Source organism: Gorilla gorilla, chromosome 15 (genome assembly GCF_029281585.2).
Source record: "Gorilla gorilla gorilla isolate KB3781 chromosome 15, NHGRI_mGorGor1-v2.1_pri, whole genome shotgun sequence".
NCBI lineage: Eukaryota > Metazoa > Chordata > Mammalia > Primates > Hominidae > Gorilla > Gorilla gorilla.
Window position 1 is genome coordinate 94,568,031 of NC_073239.2, and position 16,825 is coordinate 94,584,855.

The 16,825-nt window shown below is 45.8% G+C and overlaps 3 protein-coding genes across 6 annotated transcripts in view; 1 reads left to right on the top strand and 2 right to left on the bottom strand.

Annotated features, from left to right (window-relative positions):
- The window catches only part of ALKBH1 (alkB homolog 1, histone H2A dioxygenase), a 34,995-nt gene extending 31,480 nt beyond the window's left edge, over nt 1–3,515 (bottom strand). The window contains exon 1 of the mRNA XM_004055517.4: nt 3,318–3,515. Coding sequence (XP_004055565.1) covers nt 3,318–3,500 — 183 coding nt within the window. The 5' untranslated portion in view covers nt 3,501–3,515. The remainder of the gene's footprint in view (nt 1–3,317) is intronic.
- Nucleotides 3,507–14,816, top strand: SLIRP (SRA stem-loop interacting RNA binding protein). 2 transcript variants are annotated; one of them, XM_063698059.1, is made up of 5 exons: nt 3,554–3,704; nt 6,351–6,409; nt 10,320–10,363; nt 13,020–13,127; nt 14,714–14,816. In XM_063698059.1, exons 1-4 carry the CDS (start codon nt 3,608–3,610, stop codon nt 13,114–13,116), a joined length of 297 nt encoding a protein of 98 aa, XP_063554129.1. In that variant the 5' UTR covers nt 3,554–3,607; the 3' UTR covers nt 13,117–13,127; nt 14,714–14,816. The 2 variants fall into 2 exon arrangements, with proteins under 2 accessions (XP_004055567.1, XP_063554129.1); XM_004055519.3 differs by lacking the exon at nt 10,320–10,363 and having other exon boundaries at nt 3,507–3,704.
- Nucleotides 14,817–16,825, bottom strand: part of SNW1 (SNW domain containing 1) — a 44,603-nt gene continuing 42,594 nt past the window's right edge. The window contains exons 14-15 of one of the 3 annotated variants that reach the window (XM_019009806.4): nt 15,585–15,748; nt 14,817–15,504 (exon numbers count right to left, since the gene is read on the bottom strand). In XM_019009806.4, the coding sequence (XP_018865351.1) occupies nt 15,306–15,504; nt 15,585–15,748 (363 nt within the window). In that variant the 3' untranslated portion in view covers nt 14,817–15,305. Of the gene's footprint in view, nt 15,749–16,825 lie in introns of all 3 variants that reach the window. The other 2 variants (XM_019009805.4, XM_055361087.2) reach the window with 2 other exon arrangements.

Sequence of the window (16,825 nt, forward strand, 5' to 3'; positions counted from 1 at the left end):
ATTTTGCAGGTCAACCCCGGGAACCTCAAACCTCCAAAGACATTTCTTGTATGAGGCAAAGCTAGGATTCTTGTTTAAGATACAGAACCTTGCTCTATTGCTCAGGCGAGTGCAGAGGCATGATCATAGTTCACTGCAGCCTCAAGCTCCTGAACTCAAGTGATCCTCCTGTGTTGGCCTCCCAAAGCAATGGGATTAGAGGTATATGCCACTGTGCCTGGCCAAAGCAAGGAGTATTAAGTCTGGGGTTAATCTTAGCTGTACTGCTTACTTGATCTGGGCATTTTAGATGAGTCATTTAATGTCTCAGAGCCTCAGTTTCTCATCTATATAGTAACAGTAGAGTCACCCAAAATTAAAGCAAAATGGTAATAAGAAAACTTAAGCAGGCTAATTTTGGCTTTCAAAACTACTTTTTCCTATGACATCACACCTTTCCAACTTCTTATGGGGTTGAATCATGAAAGGTGCTTGGTGTACTGAAATATCTTGAGTCACAAAGCTATTTACTTCAGTTAGGGCTAACAGTAATGCTTTTGAGACACTTGTATAGAGTTGGTATTTAAACAGAGCTATAAGGAACACCAAGCTGGACAGGGTGAGAAAATGAAAAGAGAAGGCCGGTCCCAGTGGCTCACGCCTGTAATCCCAGCACTTTGGGAGGCTGAGGCAGGCGGATCACGAGGTCAGGAGTCCGAGACCAACCTGGCCAACATGGTGAAACCCCGTCTCTACTAAAAATACAAAAATTAGTTGGGTGTAGTGGCGGGCGCCTGAAATCCCAGCTACGAGAGGCTGGGGCACCAGAATTGCTTCAACCTGGGAGGTGGAAGTTGCAGTGAGCTGAGATTGTGCCACTGTACTCCAGCCTAGGAACAGAGCAAGACTCCGTCTGAGAAAAAAAAAAAAAAAAGAGAATGAAAAGAGAGTGCTGTAAACAGACAGAAAAAATGTTTCAGTGAGACACTGGGAATCCTGTTTGCTAAAAGTAAAAGCTAAAAAATCCTGTTTGCCCTCTTCTAGATGAAATGTCCAACTGACGCTACAACTTCTGCTTCTGTTAATTACTTAGAAATGAATTTAGTATTTCAGGGGCTGAAGTTTTCTTTGTATGTGAGTATCTAATGGATGGCTCATTACATTGGTTAAGAGACCCACTATGCAGTCATTGAAGTCAAAACATTAAAGGAAAAAACCTTTATTCTTCCCTGAATAGTAAGCCTAGGGTCTGCCTTGCCTTAAAATATATGAAACAGGCCGAGCGGTGGCTCACACCTGTAATTCCAACACTTTGGGAAGCCAAGGCAGGTAGATCACCTGAGGTCAGGAGTTTGGGTCCAGACTGGCCAACATGGCGAAACCCCGTCTCTACTAAAAATACAAAAATTAGCCAGGCATGATGGCGCGTGCCTGTAGTCCCAGCTACTTGGGAGGCTGAAGCAGAAGAATCATTTGAACCTAGGAGACGGAGGTTGCAGTGAGCCAAGATCACGCCAGTGCACTTCAGCCTGGGTGACACAGTGAGACGCTGTCTCAGTAAAAAAAAGTATATATATTATATATACACACACATATATACACACACACACACATATATATATATATATATATATATATATATGAAACATTCTCTTTGAAAGAGAATGATCTTTTATCTTATCAACTTCTCCAAGTGTGGAGATTCCTGGACAAAATACCAAAAGTTTGCTGACGTATAACCAGTCTCTATAATAAAAGGGCTATCTGAAACCCTCTGACAGTACTATCAGTTGAGTTTTCCAGGTACCTAGGCACTGGTAAAACACTTTTAAGCATTTTGTCATGATTTCTTTAATAGGCCATACTTAATACTGCACTATAATTCAACACACTCTCGGAGGTGATGTTAGTGGACCTATTCTATCATATGCTAAACTGAACGACACCACTGAGCTTTTATAAAAGGTTTTCTCTTTCCTCCCTTGCCAGACTGTTAACCACCACTTTCCCCACCAGTCTCATCAGCTGGCTTGTAATAGTAACTTCTCTTAATTAGTACTTTAATCTGCTTTGAGCTGAGGAACTAAACACCCAAGTTTTCATGTACTCAACACATACTGTACTTAGTACTGTTTTAGGTCCTGTACTAGACACATAATGGCTCATTCCCTGATGGCTGACATTCTAAAAAGCATGTACATATTATGGTAAAATGTAGGTAAAAGGAGCTGAATGAGAGTCTGAAGCGCTCTGGAGAGAAAAAGTATATTATTATTGGGGTGTGGACTTTCTGTATTTTGACAACTCTAAGACCACTTTTTTCCCTAACGAAGGTGCTGAAAAGCTCAGCTCAAGTATGCAATCATTAACACTTAATACTGTAGCATCCCAATTTTATCAGAGCTGTTAGGAAGCTTGGAAAGAATGCCTCATCTAGACATCTGTGGACAACACCAAGAGCAAATTAAGGGACTGCATATCCTCAACGTTAAAGTGGATTGTAAAGAAAGAAAATATAAATTGGACTACAGTTTTGGTTCCCCGTTTTCCCTCTTGCCTGTTATGTTCTCTTAAAAAAATAATTTTTTAAAAATCTATTTACTTGAGAACAGGTTATGAGACTGGCTAATTTTTTGTATTTTTGGCGGAAACGGGGGTCTTGCCATGCCCCAGGCTGGTCTCGAACCCCTGGGTTCAAGCGATCCACCCGCCTCGGCCTCCGAAGTGCGGGATTACAGGCTTGAGCCACCGCTCCCGGACTGTGTTCCCCTTCTTAATCTCTATGGGGAAAAGTTGAGAGAGAGAACGGTGCCTGTATTCCATATATACTTGTTTGCCATTTATTTTCAACACGGAGGGATTCTCAGAATCCTTCAATGACCTCCTTCTAAAAAGGCCAGAGGAGAAGACAGGGACTAGTTTTACGCACAGCGGCTTAACAAACAGCCCCGCATCCCTGTCAGTTCTGGGATTCCTCGGGAGTGGTTTTTTTTTAAGCTGCAGAAGTCTACCCTACCGTCTACAAAGACGTTCTATGGGGTTTTACAAAAACCCAAACAGAAATGTGAGGAGACAGTTACAGTAAGAAATAAACACGGATTCCCAGGCTCTTTTGACTGAGCGCCCCCGCCAGGAATGGCCGCCTAAAGAAACAGGCATCTCAACGCTTTATTGCTAGTGTGACGGTTAGTGGGGAGTTCGACTCTGCAGCCAAAGGAGGGCAGGAATCGTTCAATAACAATCGGTCTGGAGGTGAAAAGAGGCGAAGAAGACACGTAAGTCCCTCCAAGACGCGGGGCAAAGCGATGGAGAGACGCACGCCACTCCTCTCTCTGTACCTTTTGGGCACCAGGACCCTTGCCACGGGCTGCGTGGGCCGCCGAGAAGTCGATGACCCCTTCCAGGTCTGCGGTCCCGGGCCGGCTCTGACGGTAGAAGCGGAAAAGTTTCCGAAAGGCGTCCTCCCCGGGCTCAGTCGCCAGAGTCGCCACAGAGCCCACGGCCGCTGCCATCTTCCCCATCTCGCGGCCTATACCCTCCGATCCGGAAGCAGATTCTCTCGTGTTCCGGATCCGGAAATTTTTTCCGGGGCCGCGACCTCGGCTCGAGAAGGTGCTTTAGTCTGAAGATGGCAGCCTCAGCAGCGCGAGGTGCTGCGGCGCTGCGTAGAAGTATCAATCAGCCGGTTGCTTTTGTGAGAAGAATTCCTTGGACTGCGGCGTCGAGTGAGTGATGGAGATGTGGGAGTAGTGGAATTTTTAGGTCCAAGTGATCCTCAAAGCTTCTGCTTTTTGCAGGGTACTTAAGTCAGCGTGGTGGCTGAATTAGGAGACTGCTCCTGAGCATGCACGTGAGCAGAAAGAAATTTTGTTTGCAGTTAACCGTTTAGGGATGTCCCTTGAGCTTTTGGGGTCACGAATGCACCGGCTCTTGCCTTTAGGAGTGATTTGGTGTAAAGATTTATTACTTGGTAACCAAGATTTACAATTTAGAAGGGATAATTTTGACTGTAGTGTGGAGGATGGATTCAAGGTGGCAAGATTGTAGGCGTGCAGAGGAGCTAAAAGGCAATTTCATTAATTTACTTAAAACGTGAGGACCTGAATTAGGGCGATGGTAGAAGGATGGTGGTCAGATGCATTAATGTTTTAAAAGCAAATTAGATGCCGTTTCATGATGGCTTAAGTGGGAGAAGTGTACGGAATAAAGGAAAGGGAGGAATGATTTCTGGGTTTTTAGCATTGGTGAATTGTTTGTTTAGAAGTTAGGAGCAGGCCAAGAGAAGATGAGTAAAGTTTGAATGTGTTGACTTTGAGAAACTTGTGAGGTTTCCGTCAGGCAATTGGACAAAGGTTGTATATCATTGTGGCTGAGAAGTGGACTCCGAAGCTAGACCGTTGGGGTTAGAATTCCAACTTGGCCATTTAATCGTTGTATCACTTGAATAACTGAAGTTAGTATGGGAAAAGGGCTCACAACTGGGCCTCAGTTTACTCATCGATAAAATGGAGTCAATAATACCCAACTCATAGGATTGTTGAGAGGATTGAGTTTATATGCAAACTTCTTAGACTTGTGTTAGATACAGTGTAAGTACTCAGCAAATGATAGTTATTTTCACGATAACTAAAATTGAAACTTACGGGAGAGGCCTAGTCTACAGATAAAGGTTGGAATAATTAGTTCTGAAATCTTTCACCACCTTCAATTTTTGTCAGCTGCAGTTTTGAGATGAGGTTTTTATATTTGCTTACCAACATGTAAACATTCGTGGTCACTCTTTTTGTAGATATTCATGTTTCAGGTCAACCCCTGGAAACAAAATGGAGCAAGATTTAGTTTCTTCTAAGTTTTTTGTGGCTCAGATGTGAGTAGTAGAATGGGAAATAGGTTGGTTTGTGCCCCATCTTTTAAACATGTGGTTGGTGAAGACCAAGCCCAGTAAAGTCTCCCGTAGTCCCTGTGAAACTTTATGGAAAGGCTGAGGAGTTTCATTAGCATCTTGTGGATGCAAGTTTCCAGACAATAAAGGGCTAGTTTAAAACCCTTAAAAAGAGTCAGCATTATGTACAGCTTCGAAACAGTTTCTCTTTGTTGTTCCATTGATTCAGCAAATATTTGAGTATCTATTCTGTGGTAGGCATTGTTCTTGGTGCTTGCAGCTGTTTTTCCTTCACCGTTTTAGGCAATTTAGGAAGAGGGTTACCTTCCAGAGCTGGTTTGTTTTGAAATCAGTGTCTTCTAGGACTTTAATTATCTGGTATAAAACATATGTTTAACATTATTTTGTTCTCCAGTATCATATTCTGTGAGACCTTGATCTTGCCAGTTGGTTTGACTTAACCATTAGAGCCCTTCAAAATTTAGTCTCTGTGGATTATTGGAAGGATTAGTGGACTTTTACTTATTCATTTAGCCAATATTGAGGCCCTGCTGTTTATTGGTCACTGTAAACATAGTGGTTTATATGCTGAGGGAGCTTACAATTAGTGGTGGGGATGAAGAGACTTAGAACAAATATAGGCAATTGTTGAACCAGTGAGGTTTTGGTGAACTAGGAGAACTAAATAGATATTATAAAAAGTAAATCAGTGAAGTACAAGCACTGTAGTTCAGAAGAGAAACAGGTCGTGTAGTTTTTAGTCTTTAAGATTATATACTCTAAATCTTTGAAGTCTCACAGGGCTGGTACATTGTCTTGTACTGTGATAGGAGCCCAATAAAGTAATACTCAGTGGATGTACTTGGTTTGGGTCTTGAAGGATAGTTATAGTTACAAGTTAGCCAGGGGGAGATAGGATTACCAACATATGGAGGGGAGAGAACAACATATGCAAAGAGGGTAACCCGCAGGACAGATAAAGATAATTCAATTAGTTGTACTAGAGAGTAACTAGGGGCTAGCAGTGGGGAAATAAGGCAGGAAGGGTAGGTGAGGGCAACTCAACACATTTTACTAAATTGTGAAAGACCAGTAAGTTGGGATTTTATTTGGAAATCTTCAGTATACCGGGAAACACACTGGATTGTAATTTGTCTTTTTCTTCATTGTGATCTGCTCACAGGGATCATAGTCCACATAGCACAGTAACTGGTATGAAAACACTCGATATTTGCTGAGGATGGAGACTGCAGCCAACTCAACTACTTCTCTGTCCATCTCACCTCCTCACCACCAAGTCTGGTACATTATGGCTTTATAGTCAGTACCATAGCTGCTTCCTAAATCTTAAGCCTTTAAGGAAATGCAAAGTAGTTCCTGTCCCCAAGAAATCTGGTGACCCTGGGACCACTTTTAGTTTCTTTCTACAGTCTAAGATAGAGAATCCAAAATATAGTAACTACTTTTAATGTTTTCTTCTGCCACACAGGTCAGCTGAAAGAACACTTTGCACAGTTCGGCCATGTCAGAAGGTGCATTTTACCTTTTGTAAGTATTAAGGAAAAGTAGGTGGGAGGTGGGGATGGCTAATGGGTATAAAAAAAATAGAATGAATAAGACCTATTTGATAGTACAACAGGGTGACTATGGTCAATAATAATTGTACATTTTAAAATAACTCAGAGTGTAATTGGATTATTTGTAACTCAAAGGATAAATGCCTGAGGGGATGGATACCCCATAAGTCAAAGGATAAATGCTTGAGGGGATAGATACCCCATGCTCCATGATGTGCTTAATTTACATTACATGCCTGTATCAAAACATCTCATGTACTCCATAATAAATATATATATTTATATATATAAATATATACACCTAATAATATATAAATATATATAAATACCCAAATAAATATATACACCTACTATACACTCACAAAAATTGTTGAAAAAAAAGCTTAAAGTGTTTTAAAAAATTCTTATCTTGCAACAGGGTCTTGCTCCGTCCCCCTGCAGGGGTGCAGTGGCCTGATCTCACTGCAGCACTGCAGCCTCTGCCTCCCAGGCTTAAGTGATCTTCCTGCCTTGGCCTCCTGAGTAGCTGGGACTATAGACATGTGCCACCATGCCCAGCTAACTTTTTTGGTATTTTTTAGTGGAGACAGGGTTTCGCCATACTGCCCAGACTAGAAAATTTTTTAAATTTTCATTTTCTTTAAGAGACAGGGTCTTGTTCTGTCACCCCAGGTGGAGTGCAGTGATGCAGTCATGGCTCACTGCAACCTCTGCCTCCCAGGCTTAGGTGATCCTCCCACCTCAGCCTCGTGAGTAGCTGGGACTACAGGCATGCACCACCACAACTGGGTAATTTTTGTATTTTTTGTAGAGATGGGGTTTCGCCATGTTGCTTATGCTGGTCTCGTCGAACTCCTGGGCTCAAGCTATCCGCACACCTCGGCCTCCCAAAATGTTGAGATTACAGGTGTGAGCCACTGTGCTGGCTTATTTTTGTGGAGATGGGGGGTCTTGCCATGTTGCCCAGGCTGATCTTGAACTCCTGGCTTCAAGCAATCCTCCTGCATTGGCCTCCCAAAGTGCTGGGATTACAGGCGTGAGCCACTGTGCCCGGCCTACAGTCTTTATTGATTACATTTTGAGTGATACTTGATTAAAAAGTGAAAAAGCTTTATCATAGGTATTTGTGTTAGTTTTTTTATTGTTGTATAACAAAATACCACAAGCATAATGGCTCAAAAACAACACATCTCTCACAGCTGAGCACAGTTTAGCTGGGTCCTCTCCTTAGGATCTCACATAGCTATATATTCCAGGTGTCAGCTGGGACTGTGGTGTGTCTCATCAAAGGGTCAGCTGGGGAAAAAGACTTGACTTGCAAGCTCCCTCATGTGGTTGGCAAAACTCCTTTTTTTTTTTTTTTTTGAGATGGAGTCTTTCTCCCTTGCTTAAGCTGGAGTGCAGTGGTGCAGTCTCAGCTTACTGCAACCTCTGCCTCCTGGGTTCAAGCCATTCTCCTGCCTCAGCCTCCTGAGTAGCTGGGACTACAGGCACGCACCACCACGACCGGCTATTTTTTTTTTTTTTTTTTTTTTTTGAGACGGAGTCTCACTCTGTGGCCCAGGCTGGGGTGCAGTGGCGCGATCTCGGCTCACCACAAGCTCTGCCTCCTGGGTTCACGCCATTCTCCTGCCTCAGCCTCCTGAGTAGCTGGGACTACAGGCGCCCACCACTATGCCCGGCTAATTTTTTGTATTTTTAGTAGAGATGGAGTTTCGCTATGTTGGCCAGGCTGGTCTTGAACTCCTGACCTCAAGTGACCCGCCCGCCTGGGCTTCCCAAAATGCTGGGATTACAGGTGTGAGCCTTTATGCCCGGCCATAATTCATCTTTAACTGTAGGACTGAGGTCTGTTTTCTTGTTGACCTTTGGCTCTGAGTTGGGAGCTGCTCTCACCTAGGAACTCCCTGCAGTTCCTTGTTACCTAGTTTATCTGTAGGCTGTCTTACAATATGGCAGCTTGCTTCTTTAAAGCCAGCAAGGGCTTCTCCAGTCTGCTTAAGATGGCATCTTATATAGAACATAATCACAGGAGTGACATCCCATTACTTTCGCTGTATTCTTTTGGTTAGAAGCAAGTCAGGTTTCTCCTACACCCAAGGGGGGAGGAGATTATATAGGGTGTAACGTGGGGAATGCATGGAGATCATGGGGCCTATCTTAGAATTCTGCCTACTACAGTATTCTAATAAGGACTTGAGATTTCTAATAATTGGCAGAGGATATTTTAAGTTTTATCTTCATTGAGTACCATTTTCTTTTTTAGATTTATAACTAATAAAACAATATTTTTATATTAATTACATTTCCTTTGCTTTCTTGTGAGGGTTTAGAAATCAGTCTATAAATTTATCCTGGGCTGTATTTTTCTGTGGGCTTTTTTAGGGTGTGATGTGAGTACATAGAGTTTACACACACTTCACTGAAACCCTTTTTTCCTTGCAGCACTGTAAGGGCTGTGGTAAAATAACAACATAAAGGAACTTAAATTCTTAATTCTTGGTTTAATGTTACTTGACCCCCAAAGACTAACAGATTAGTTATATATAGTGCCGGTGAAGGTGTAGGGAATCTGGCACTCAAGTTGTTGAGAAGTTCAACTGGTACCTTCAGTTCTGTTATAGTTGGCAAAATACCAAAGTTAAGAATTTATATTTGCTTTGATCTAGCGGTTACTTCTCTAAGAATTTATCCTACAGAAATGTGTGGTCAAGAATATTCCAAAGCAGCATTATTTAATGTCAATCAAGTAAGAAGAAGAAACCTAAATGTTCATCACTGGGATTGATTAGATATTAAGTCACTGATGCAATGGAATTTTATATAGTTGAATAGAAAAGTTGGGCACATGTATTATGGACATGAAATATTTTCTGTAAGTTTGAAAACTTCAGTTTTTTCAAGAGCATTTAAATAAAAAGTTCCTTGCAAAAAAAAGAATAGATTTTTATTGGTCCATAAATAAAATAGGACCTGCAAAGAATAGATCTTAGATTTAAATAAAAGGCGGCTTTGATGTTGGTAAAACAAAATAAAATATGACAAAAAAAATATTTTTTTGTTCCATTCATTGTACTCTAGTTGGAAATCCTGGTTCCTTTTTTGAGACAGGTTCTCTCTGTCACTCAGGCTGGAGTGCAGTGGCACAATCACGTTCACTGCAGGCTTGAACTCCTGGGTTCAAGGGATCCTTCTGCCTCTGCCTCCTGAGTAGCTGGGATTAGTCGTGTGCCACCACACCTGACTAATTTTTTGTACTCTTTGTAGAAATGGGGCTTCACCATATTGCCCAGGCTGGTCTCGAGCTCCCGGACTCAAGCAGTCTACTCACCTCAGCTCCCAAAGTGCTGTGATTACAGGCATGAGCCACCACACCTGGACTGAGTTATTTTTTTTGAGACAGCCTTGCTCTGTCGCCCAGGCTGGAGTGCAGAGGCGCGATCTCAGCTCACTACAATCGCTGCCTCCCGGGTTCAAGTGATCCCCCTTCCTCAGTCACCCAGATAGCTGGGACTACAGGCATGGGCCACCACACCCAGCTAATTTTTGTATTTTTAGTAGAGATGGAGTTTCACCATGTTGGCCAGGCTGGTCCTGAACTCCTGACCTCAAGCCATCCATCCACCTCAGCCTCCCAAAGTGCTGGGATTCAGCCACTGCACCTGGCCTATGTTTTAATATAAACAAATTTCTTAATGCCTTTGACTGTGGAAGTGGTCACATGACAATAAAGGAATGCTTTAGAAATTGTTGTATCTACAATGAATGGATCATTGGGACATCACCAGAAACTTTCCCTGTCTTCTAGGTTAATCCTTATAAAGTTATCCTTGAAGTAGAGGAGCAATTGTAAGATTTTGTTTTTTTTTGGCAAAGCACAGCATAACTTGAATGAGACTAATGAGGACCAGTTTGTCATCTACAGGTACTAGACATCTTAATATCTGTTTTCTGTTGAAGGGCTGGAGGGGCAGGGTACATCCAAGCACTCTAGAATCTGTTTTCCGTATGCGATGTATAGGTTGAAACTTTTGCACAAGGGAAAATAGCAAAATTGTTTAAATTAACCAGAAGTCTGTAACTAGGTTGAGTAAGGGCTAAATATTATCTTTTCTTGTTTTTCATTAGGAACACGTGATGATAGTCGTCGTGGTGGTGGTGAGGGTGATTGGATTCAGAAATGAGTGCAACAAGGCTTTGAGGCTTAATTTTCTAGTTTCTAGAAACGAAGCTTAGAACAAGAGTACTGATCAAAATTTCCCTTAGCTATTACTGTTAGTATGGTTTGCATCTAGAAGGACACAGAAAGCTCATGACCCGTATCTTCTCTAATGGCAGCAAGGAAAACAGGAAGTTTAACAACACAGGGATTTAGCCTTGGGTAATCAGGAAGGGTGTAAAGCAAGGTTACTGACACTTATAAATGTCTGTGATCCGATTTTTGGCTGGGCATGGTGGCTTATGCCTGTAATTTCAGCACTTTGGGAGGCCCAGATGGGAAGATTGCTTGAGCCCGGGAGTTTGAGACCGGCCTGGGTAAGATGGGAAGACCCCATCTCTGCAAAAAATATAAAAAATGAGGCAGACCGGCCGCCCCTACTGGGAAGTGAGGAGCCCCTCAGCCCGGCCAGCCGCCCCGTCCGGGAGGGAGGTGGGGGGGTCAGCCCACCGCCCAGCCTGCCACCCTGTCCGGGAGGGAGGTGGGGGGGTCAGCCCCCCGCCCGGCCAGCCAACCCATCCAGGAGGGAGGTGGGGGGGGGGTCAGTCCCCCGCCCGGCCAGCCGCCCCGTCCGGGAGGGAGGTCGGGGGGCCAGCCCCCCGCCCGGCGAGCCGCCCCGTCCGGAAGGGAGGTGGGGGGGTTAGCCCACCGCCCAGCCTGCCGCCCTGTCCAGGAGGGAGGTGGGGGTTCGGCCCCCCGCCTGGCTGGCCACCCGGTCCGAGAGGTGAGGGGCGCCTCTGCCCGGCCGCCCCTACTGGGAAGTGAGGAGCCCCTCTGCCCGGCCAGCCGCTCTGTCCGGGAGGGAGGTGGGGGGGTCAGCCCCCCGCCCGGCCAGCCACCCCGTCCGGAAGGGAGGTGGGGGGGTCAACCCCCCGCCTGGCCAGCCGCCCCGTCCGGGAGGTGAGGGGCACCTCTGCCCGGCCGCCCCTACTGGGAAGTGAGGAGCCCCCCCCGCCCGGCCAGCCGTCCCGTCCGGGAGGGAGGTGGGGGGGTCAGCCCCCCGCCAAGCAAGCCGCCCCGTCCGGGAGGTGAGGGGCGCCTCTGCCCGGCCGCCCCTACTGGGAAGTGAGGAGCCCCTCAGCCCGGCCAGCCGCCTCGTCCGGGAGGGAGGTGGGGGGGTCAGCCCACCGCCCAGCCTGCCACCCTGTCCGGGAGGGAGGTGGGGGGTCAGCCCCCCGCCTGGCCAGCCGCCCCGTCCGGGAGGGAGGTGGGGGGTCAGCCCCCCGCCTGGCCAGCCGCCCCGTCCGGGAGGGAGGTGGGGGGGTCAGCCCACTGCCCAGCCTGCCGCCCTGTCCGGGAGGGAGGTGGGGGTTCGGCCCCCCGCCTGGCCAGCCGCCCCATCCGGGAGGTGAGGGGCGCCTCTGCCCGGCCGCCCCTACTGGGAAGTGAGGAGCCCCTCTGCCCGGCCAGCCGCCCGGACCAGGAGGGAGGTGGGGGGGGTCAGCCCCCTGCCCGGCCAGCCACCCCGTCCGGGAGGTGAGGGGCACCTCTGCCCGGCCGCCCCTACTGGGAAGTGAGGAGCCCCTCTGCCCGGCCACCACCCCGGCTTGGAGGTGTACCCAACAGCTCATTGAGAACGGGTCATGATGACAATGGCGGTTTTGTGGAATGGAAAGGGGGGAAAGGTGGGGAAAAGATTGAGAAATCGGATGGTTGCCGTGTCTGTGTAGAAAGAGGTAGACATGGGAGACTTTTCATTTTGTTCTGTACTAAGAAAAAATTCTTCTGCCTTGGGATCCTGTTGATCTGTGACCCTACCCCCAACCCTGTGCTCTCTGAAACATGTGCTGTATCCACTCAGGGTTGAATGGATTAAGGGCGGTGCAAGATGTGCTTTGTTAAACAGTTGCTTGAAGGCAGCATGCTCGTTAAGAGCCATCACCACTCCCTAATCTCAAGTACCCAGGGGTACCCAGGGACACAAACACTGCGGAAGGCCGCAGGGTCCTCTGCCTAGGGAAACCAGAGAACTTTGTTCACTTGCTTATCTGCTGACCTTCCCTCCACTATTGTCCTGTAACCCTACCAAATCCCCCTCTGCGAGAAACACCCAAGAATGATCAATTAAAAAAAAAAAAAAAAAAAATGAGGCAGACATGGTGGTATGTACCTGTGATCCCAGCTACTGAAGAGGCTGAGGTGGGAGGATTGCTTGAACCCAGGAAGTTGAGGCTGCAGTGAGTTGCGTTCATACCACTGCACCCCAGCCTGGGTGACAGAGCAAGACCCTGCCTAAAAATAAAATAAAATTAAATTAAAAAGTCCGATTTTTGGCAGATGAAAAAGTTGGTAGTTTGATTTGGAACTCATGGAAACTTTCTGAAGTTCATGATTAATCTTTTCCTATATTTTGAATTTTTAGGACAAGGAGACTGGCTTTCACAGAGGTTTGGGTTGGGTTCAGTTTTCTTCAGAAGAAGGACTTCGGAATGCACTACAACAGGAAAATCATATTATAGATGGAGTAAAGGTAAATTTATTTCTATGCCAGATACATACATGATATACATGTAGGTACTATTTAATTATGTATCAATTAAATAGATCATAAATGTGGAATGATGGGGACTTGCAGAGATTTGTAACTGAAGCTGCCTTAATGCTTGTTAAGAATGGTGGGGTGGAGGCTGGGCGCGGTGGCTCACGCCTGTAATCCCAGCACTTTGGGAGGCCGAGGCGGGCGGATCACGAGGTCAGGAGATCGAGACCATCCACGGTGAAACCCCATCTCTACTAAAAATACAAAAAATTAGCCTGGCAAGGTGGCGGGCACCTGTAGTCCCAGCTACTCGGGAGGCTGAGGCAGGAGAATGGCGTGAACCCCAGGGGGTGGAGCCTGCAGTGAGCCGAGATTGCGCCACTGCACTCCAACCTGGGTGATAGCGAAACTCCGTCTCAAACAAACAAACAAACAAAACAACAACAAAAGAATGGTGCGGTGGTAGGCCAGGCACAGTGGTTCATGCCTATAATCCCAGCATTTTGGGAGGCCGAGGCGGGGGGGATCACCAGAGGTCAGGAGTTTGAGACCAGCCTGACCAACATGGAGAAACCCCGTCTCTACTAAAAATACAAAAAAAATTAGATGGGCGTGGTGGCACATGCCTGTAGTCCCAGCTACTCAGGAGACTGAGGCAGGAGAACCCAAGAGACAGAGGTTGCAGTGAACTAAAATCGCGCCATTGCACTCCAGCCTGGGCAAGAAGAGCGAAACTCCATCTCAAAAAAAAAAAAAAAAAGGGGGGGTGGTAGAGTGCCCAGTTTTAAAAGGTCCAGGAAAGTACAAGATGACCCTTTAATGGGTAGCAAGATATGTAACACAGTGGACATAACAGTCTACTTTTCTTTTTGAGACAGTCTCACTCTTGTTGCCCAGGCTAGAGTGCAATGGTGCGATCTTGGATCACTGCAACCTCCGCCTCCTGGGTTCAAGCGATTCTCCTGCCTCAACCTCCCGAGTAGCTGGGATTACAGGCATGCGCCACCACGCACTGCTAATTTTTTTTGTATTTTTAGTAGAGATTGGGTTTCATCATGTTGGTCAGGCTGGTCTCGAACTCCCGACCTCAGGCAATCCGCCCACCTCGGCCTCCCAAAGTGCTGGGATTACAGGCGTGAGCCACAGCGCCTGGCCAGCAGTCTGCTTTTCAGGTCAGGCAAGCTGGGGCTGAAATCTTGGCTTCCACCATGTGATCCTGGGCCAAACTGATTTACTATTTTACTTTAAATTTTATTTTTAATGAGACAGGGCCTTGCTATGTTGCAGGGTGGTGTTGAACTCCTGGCCTCAAGCAGCCCTCTTGCCTCAGCTTGCCAAAATGCTGGGATTACAGGCCTGAGCCACTGCCCCTGGTCTGATTTACAATTTTTAATTGAGGGTTAGGGAGTCATAATATCAACAAAGATGGTAAAAGAAATTTGAGGAGAAAACGAAAGAACAAGGGACAAATAAAAACTGCCTGGGTTATTCATACTGACTCCCTAATAAAGTGATTTTCAGTTTGAATGTTTTTGCAGACATTGCCTTTCCTCCCTTACAGTGCTTATTTTTTTCAGGTCCAGGTTCACACTAGAAGGCCAAAACTTCCGCAAACATCTGATGATGAAAAGAAAGATTTTTGAGACTGCAGCCTATTAATAAAGTTAACATAACTGAGAATTTTGTCTAAATGTTTTTATTTGAAACAAATAGTTGCACCAAGCAAGAGGTTACTTTGCCCACTCCAAATTAAAACAGAGCACAATAGGGGCAAAATTTATTTGGCAGGACGGTTCCAGTATGTGAACATCCTCCTCCTCACTGTGGTTGGGGTAACTTTACTCATATGCAGCTGTTCTTACACAAAACATTAACCCCAAACTACTAGTGTCACACAAAAGGAAGTGGTCTTGACTTTGTATGTGGGGCAGCATGTTCTATAAATGCTGAAAGGTGGGAGAAGCACAAACACAACCCACTCTTTAAAAAAAACTAAATAATTCAAAGTAGAATTTTCTATCCCCCCCATTTCTCCAGTAATAAAAAGTAGTGCTGGGATCTGGCACCCAGATTTGGTTTTTATCCTGACCATTTACAAAGTGTTCCCCCATATGACTTGCATCATTAGGGTTATGGGTAAGAGTTCATTCACTTTGAAGAGACCTGTGCCTATTCCTTCCTCCTCTTCTTGCCTTCATGCTCATGTTCCTTGGGGCGGCTGCTATCTGAGGGTCTTTTAGAGCCACCATGCTGTTTGGCTTCTTCCAAAAACTTGTCCAAACCAAAAGGATCTTCCTCAAACTGAACTGGTCCTTCTCGGCCTCTCTGTCTACGGTCTGAACCAGAAAACTCCTTGTCGGGAACAAATCTAAGGAAAAGGAGAAAAAACTATGAACTACTTTGCTTTCACCAGTGTAAACACTGAAATTGAGTTGTATGGCTTGGCACCTGTTGGTCTTTATTCTGGCTTCTAGGTCATCACCATACATGTCCTTGTCCAGATTTTTACTGGGCCTATAAATACTCTGGGCCATATCTTTACCACCTCTCCAGGCTTGATCATAAACATTATAAATTTCATCTTCTCCACCTGCAAATCCACTGTCCATACCCTGTGGAAAAATGGATGACATTAAATAAAAGTGTAAACATTGTTTATCAAAAGCTGAATCATAACATGTTTACAGTAAACCCTTGCTAATGTACAGCTCACATTTTCAACAATCTGAACTGCAAATTAAAAAGTCTTCATTAAAAAACTGGTAGCACATAAACTTCATAACAACTTTGGATTCTTCTTTTTTTTTTTTTTCAGACAGTCTTGCTCTGTCACCCAGGCTGGAGTGCAGTGGTGTGATCTTGGCTCACTGCAGCCACCGCCTCCCAGTTCCAGTGATTCTCCTGCCTCCGCCTCCCAGGTAGCTGGGATTACAGGCATGTGCCACCACACCCAGCTAATTTTTGTATTTTTAGTAGAGACAGAGTTTCACCACGTTGGCCAGGCTGGTCCTGAACCCCTGACCTCAGGTGATCGCCTGCCTTGGTCTCACAAAGTGCTACATAGCTCACTGGAGCTGTGACCTCCCTGTGCTCAGGTGTTCCTCCCACCTCAGCCTCCCAAGTAGCTGGGAGTACAGGTGTGTGCCACCATGTCCAGCTAATTTTTTGTAGACAGGGTTTTGCCATATTGCCCAGGCCGGTCTTAAACTGGGTTCAAGCAATCTGCCTGCCTAGGTCTCACAAAGTGCTAGGATTACAGGCGTGAGCCACAGTGCCCAGCCAGAAATATTTTCATCACAATTTTTAAATGTTTTAAGCTTAAGCTTCTAACAGGTGATTATCTTGAAAATATTTACTTATGTGAAATTTCACCCCTAGATCGTTTTGCTCAGCTGGTAAGTTGCCATTGTATAGTGGTTAAGAAAGCTTTGAAATTGGCCGGGCACAGTGGCTCACGCCTGTAATCCCAGCACTTTGGGAGGCCAAGGCAGGAGGATCACGAGGTCAGGAGTTCAAGACCCGCTTGACCCAACGTGATGAAACCCTGTCTCTACTAAGGATACAAAAATTAGCCTGGCATGGTGGCACATGCCCTGTGATAATCCCAGCTACTCAGGAGGCTGAGGCAGGAGAATCCCTTGAACCTGGGAGGTGGAGGTTGCAGTGAGCCGAGATGGCACCACTGCACT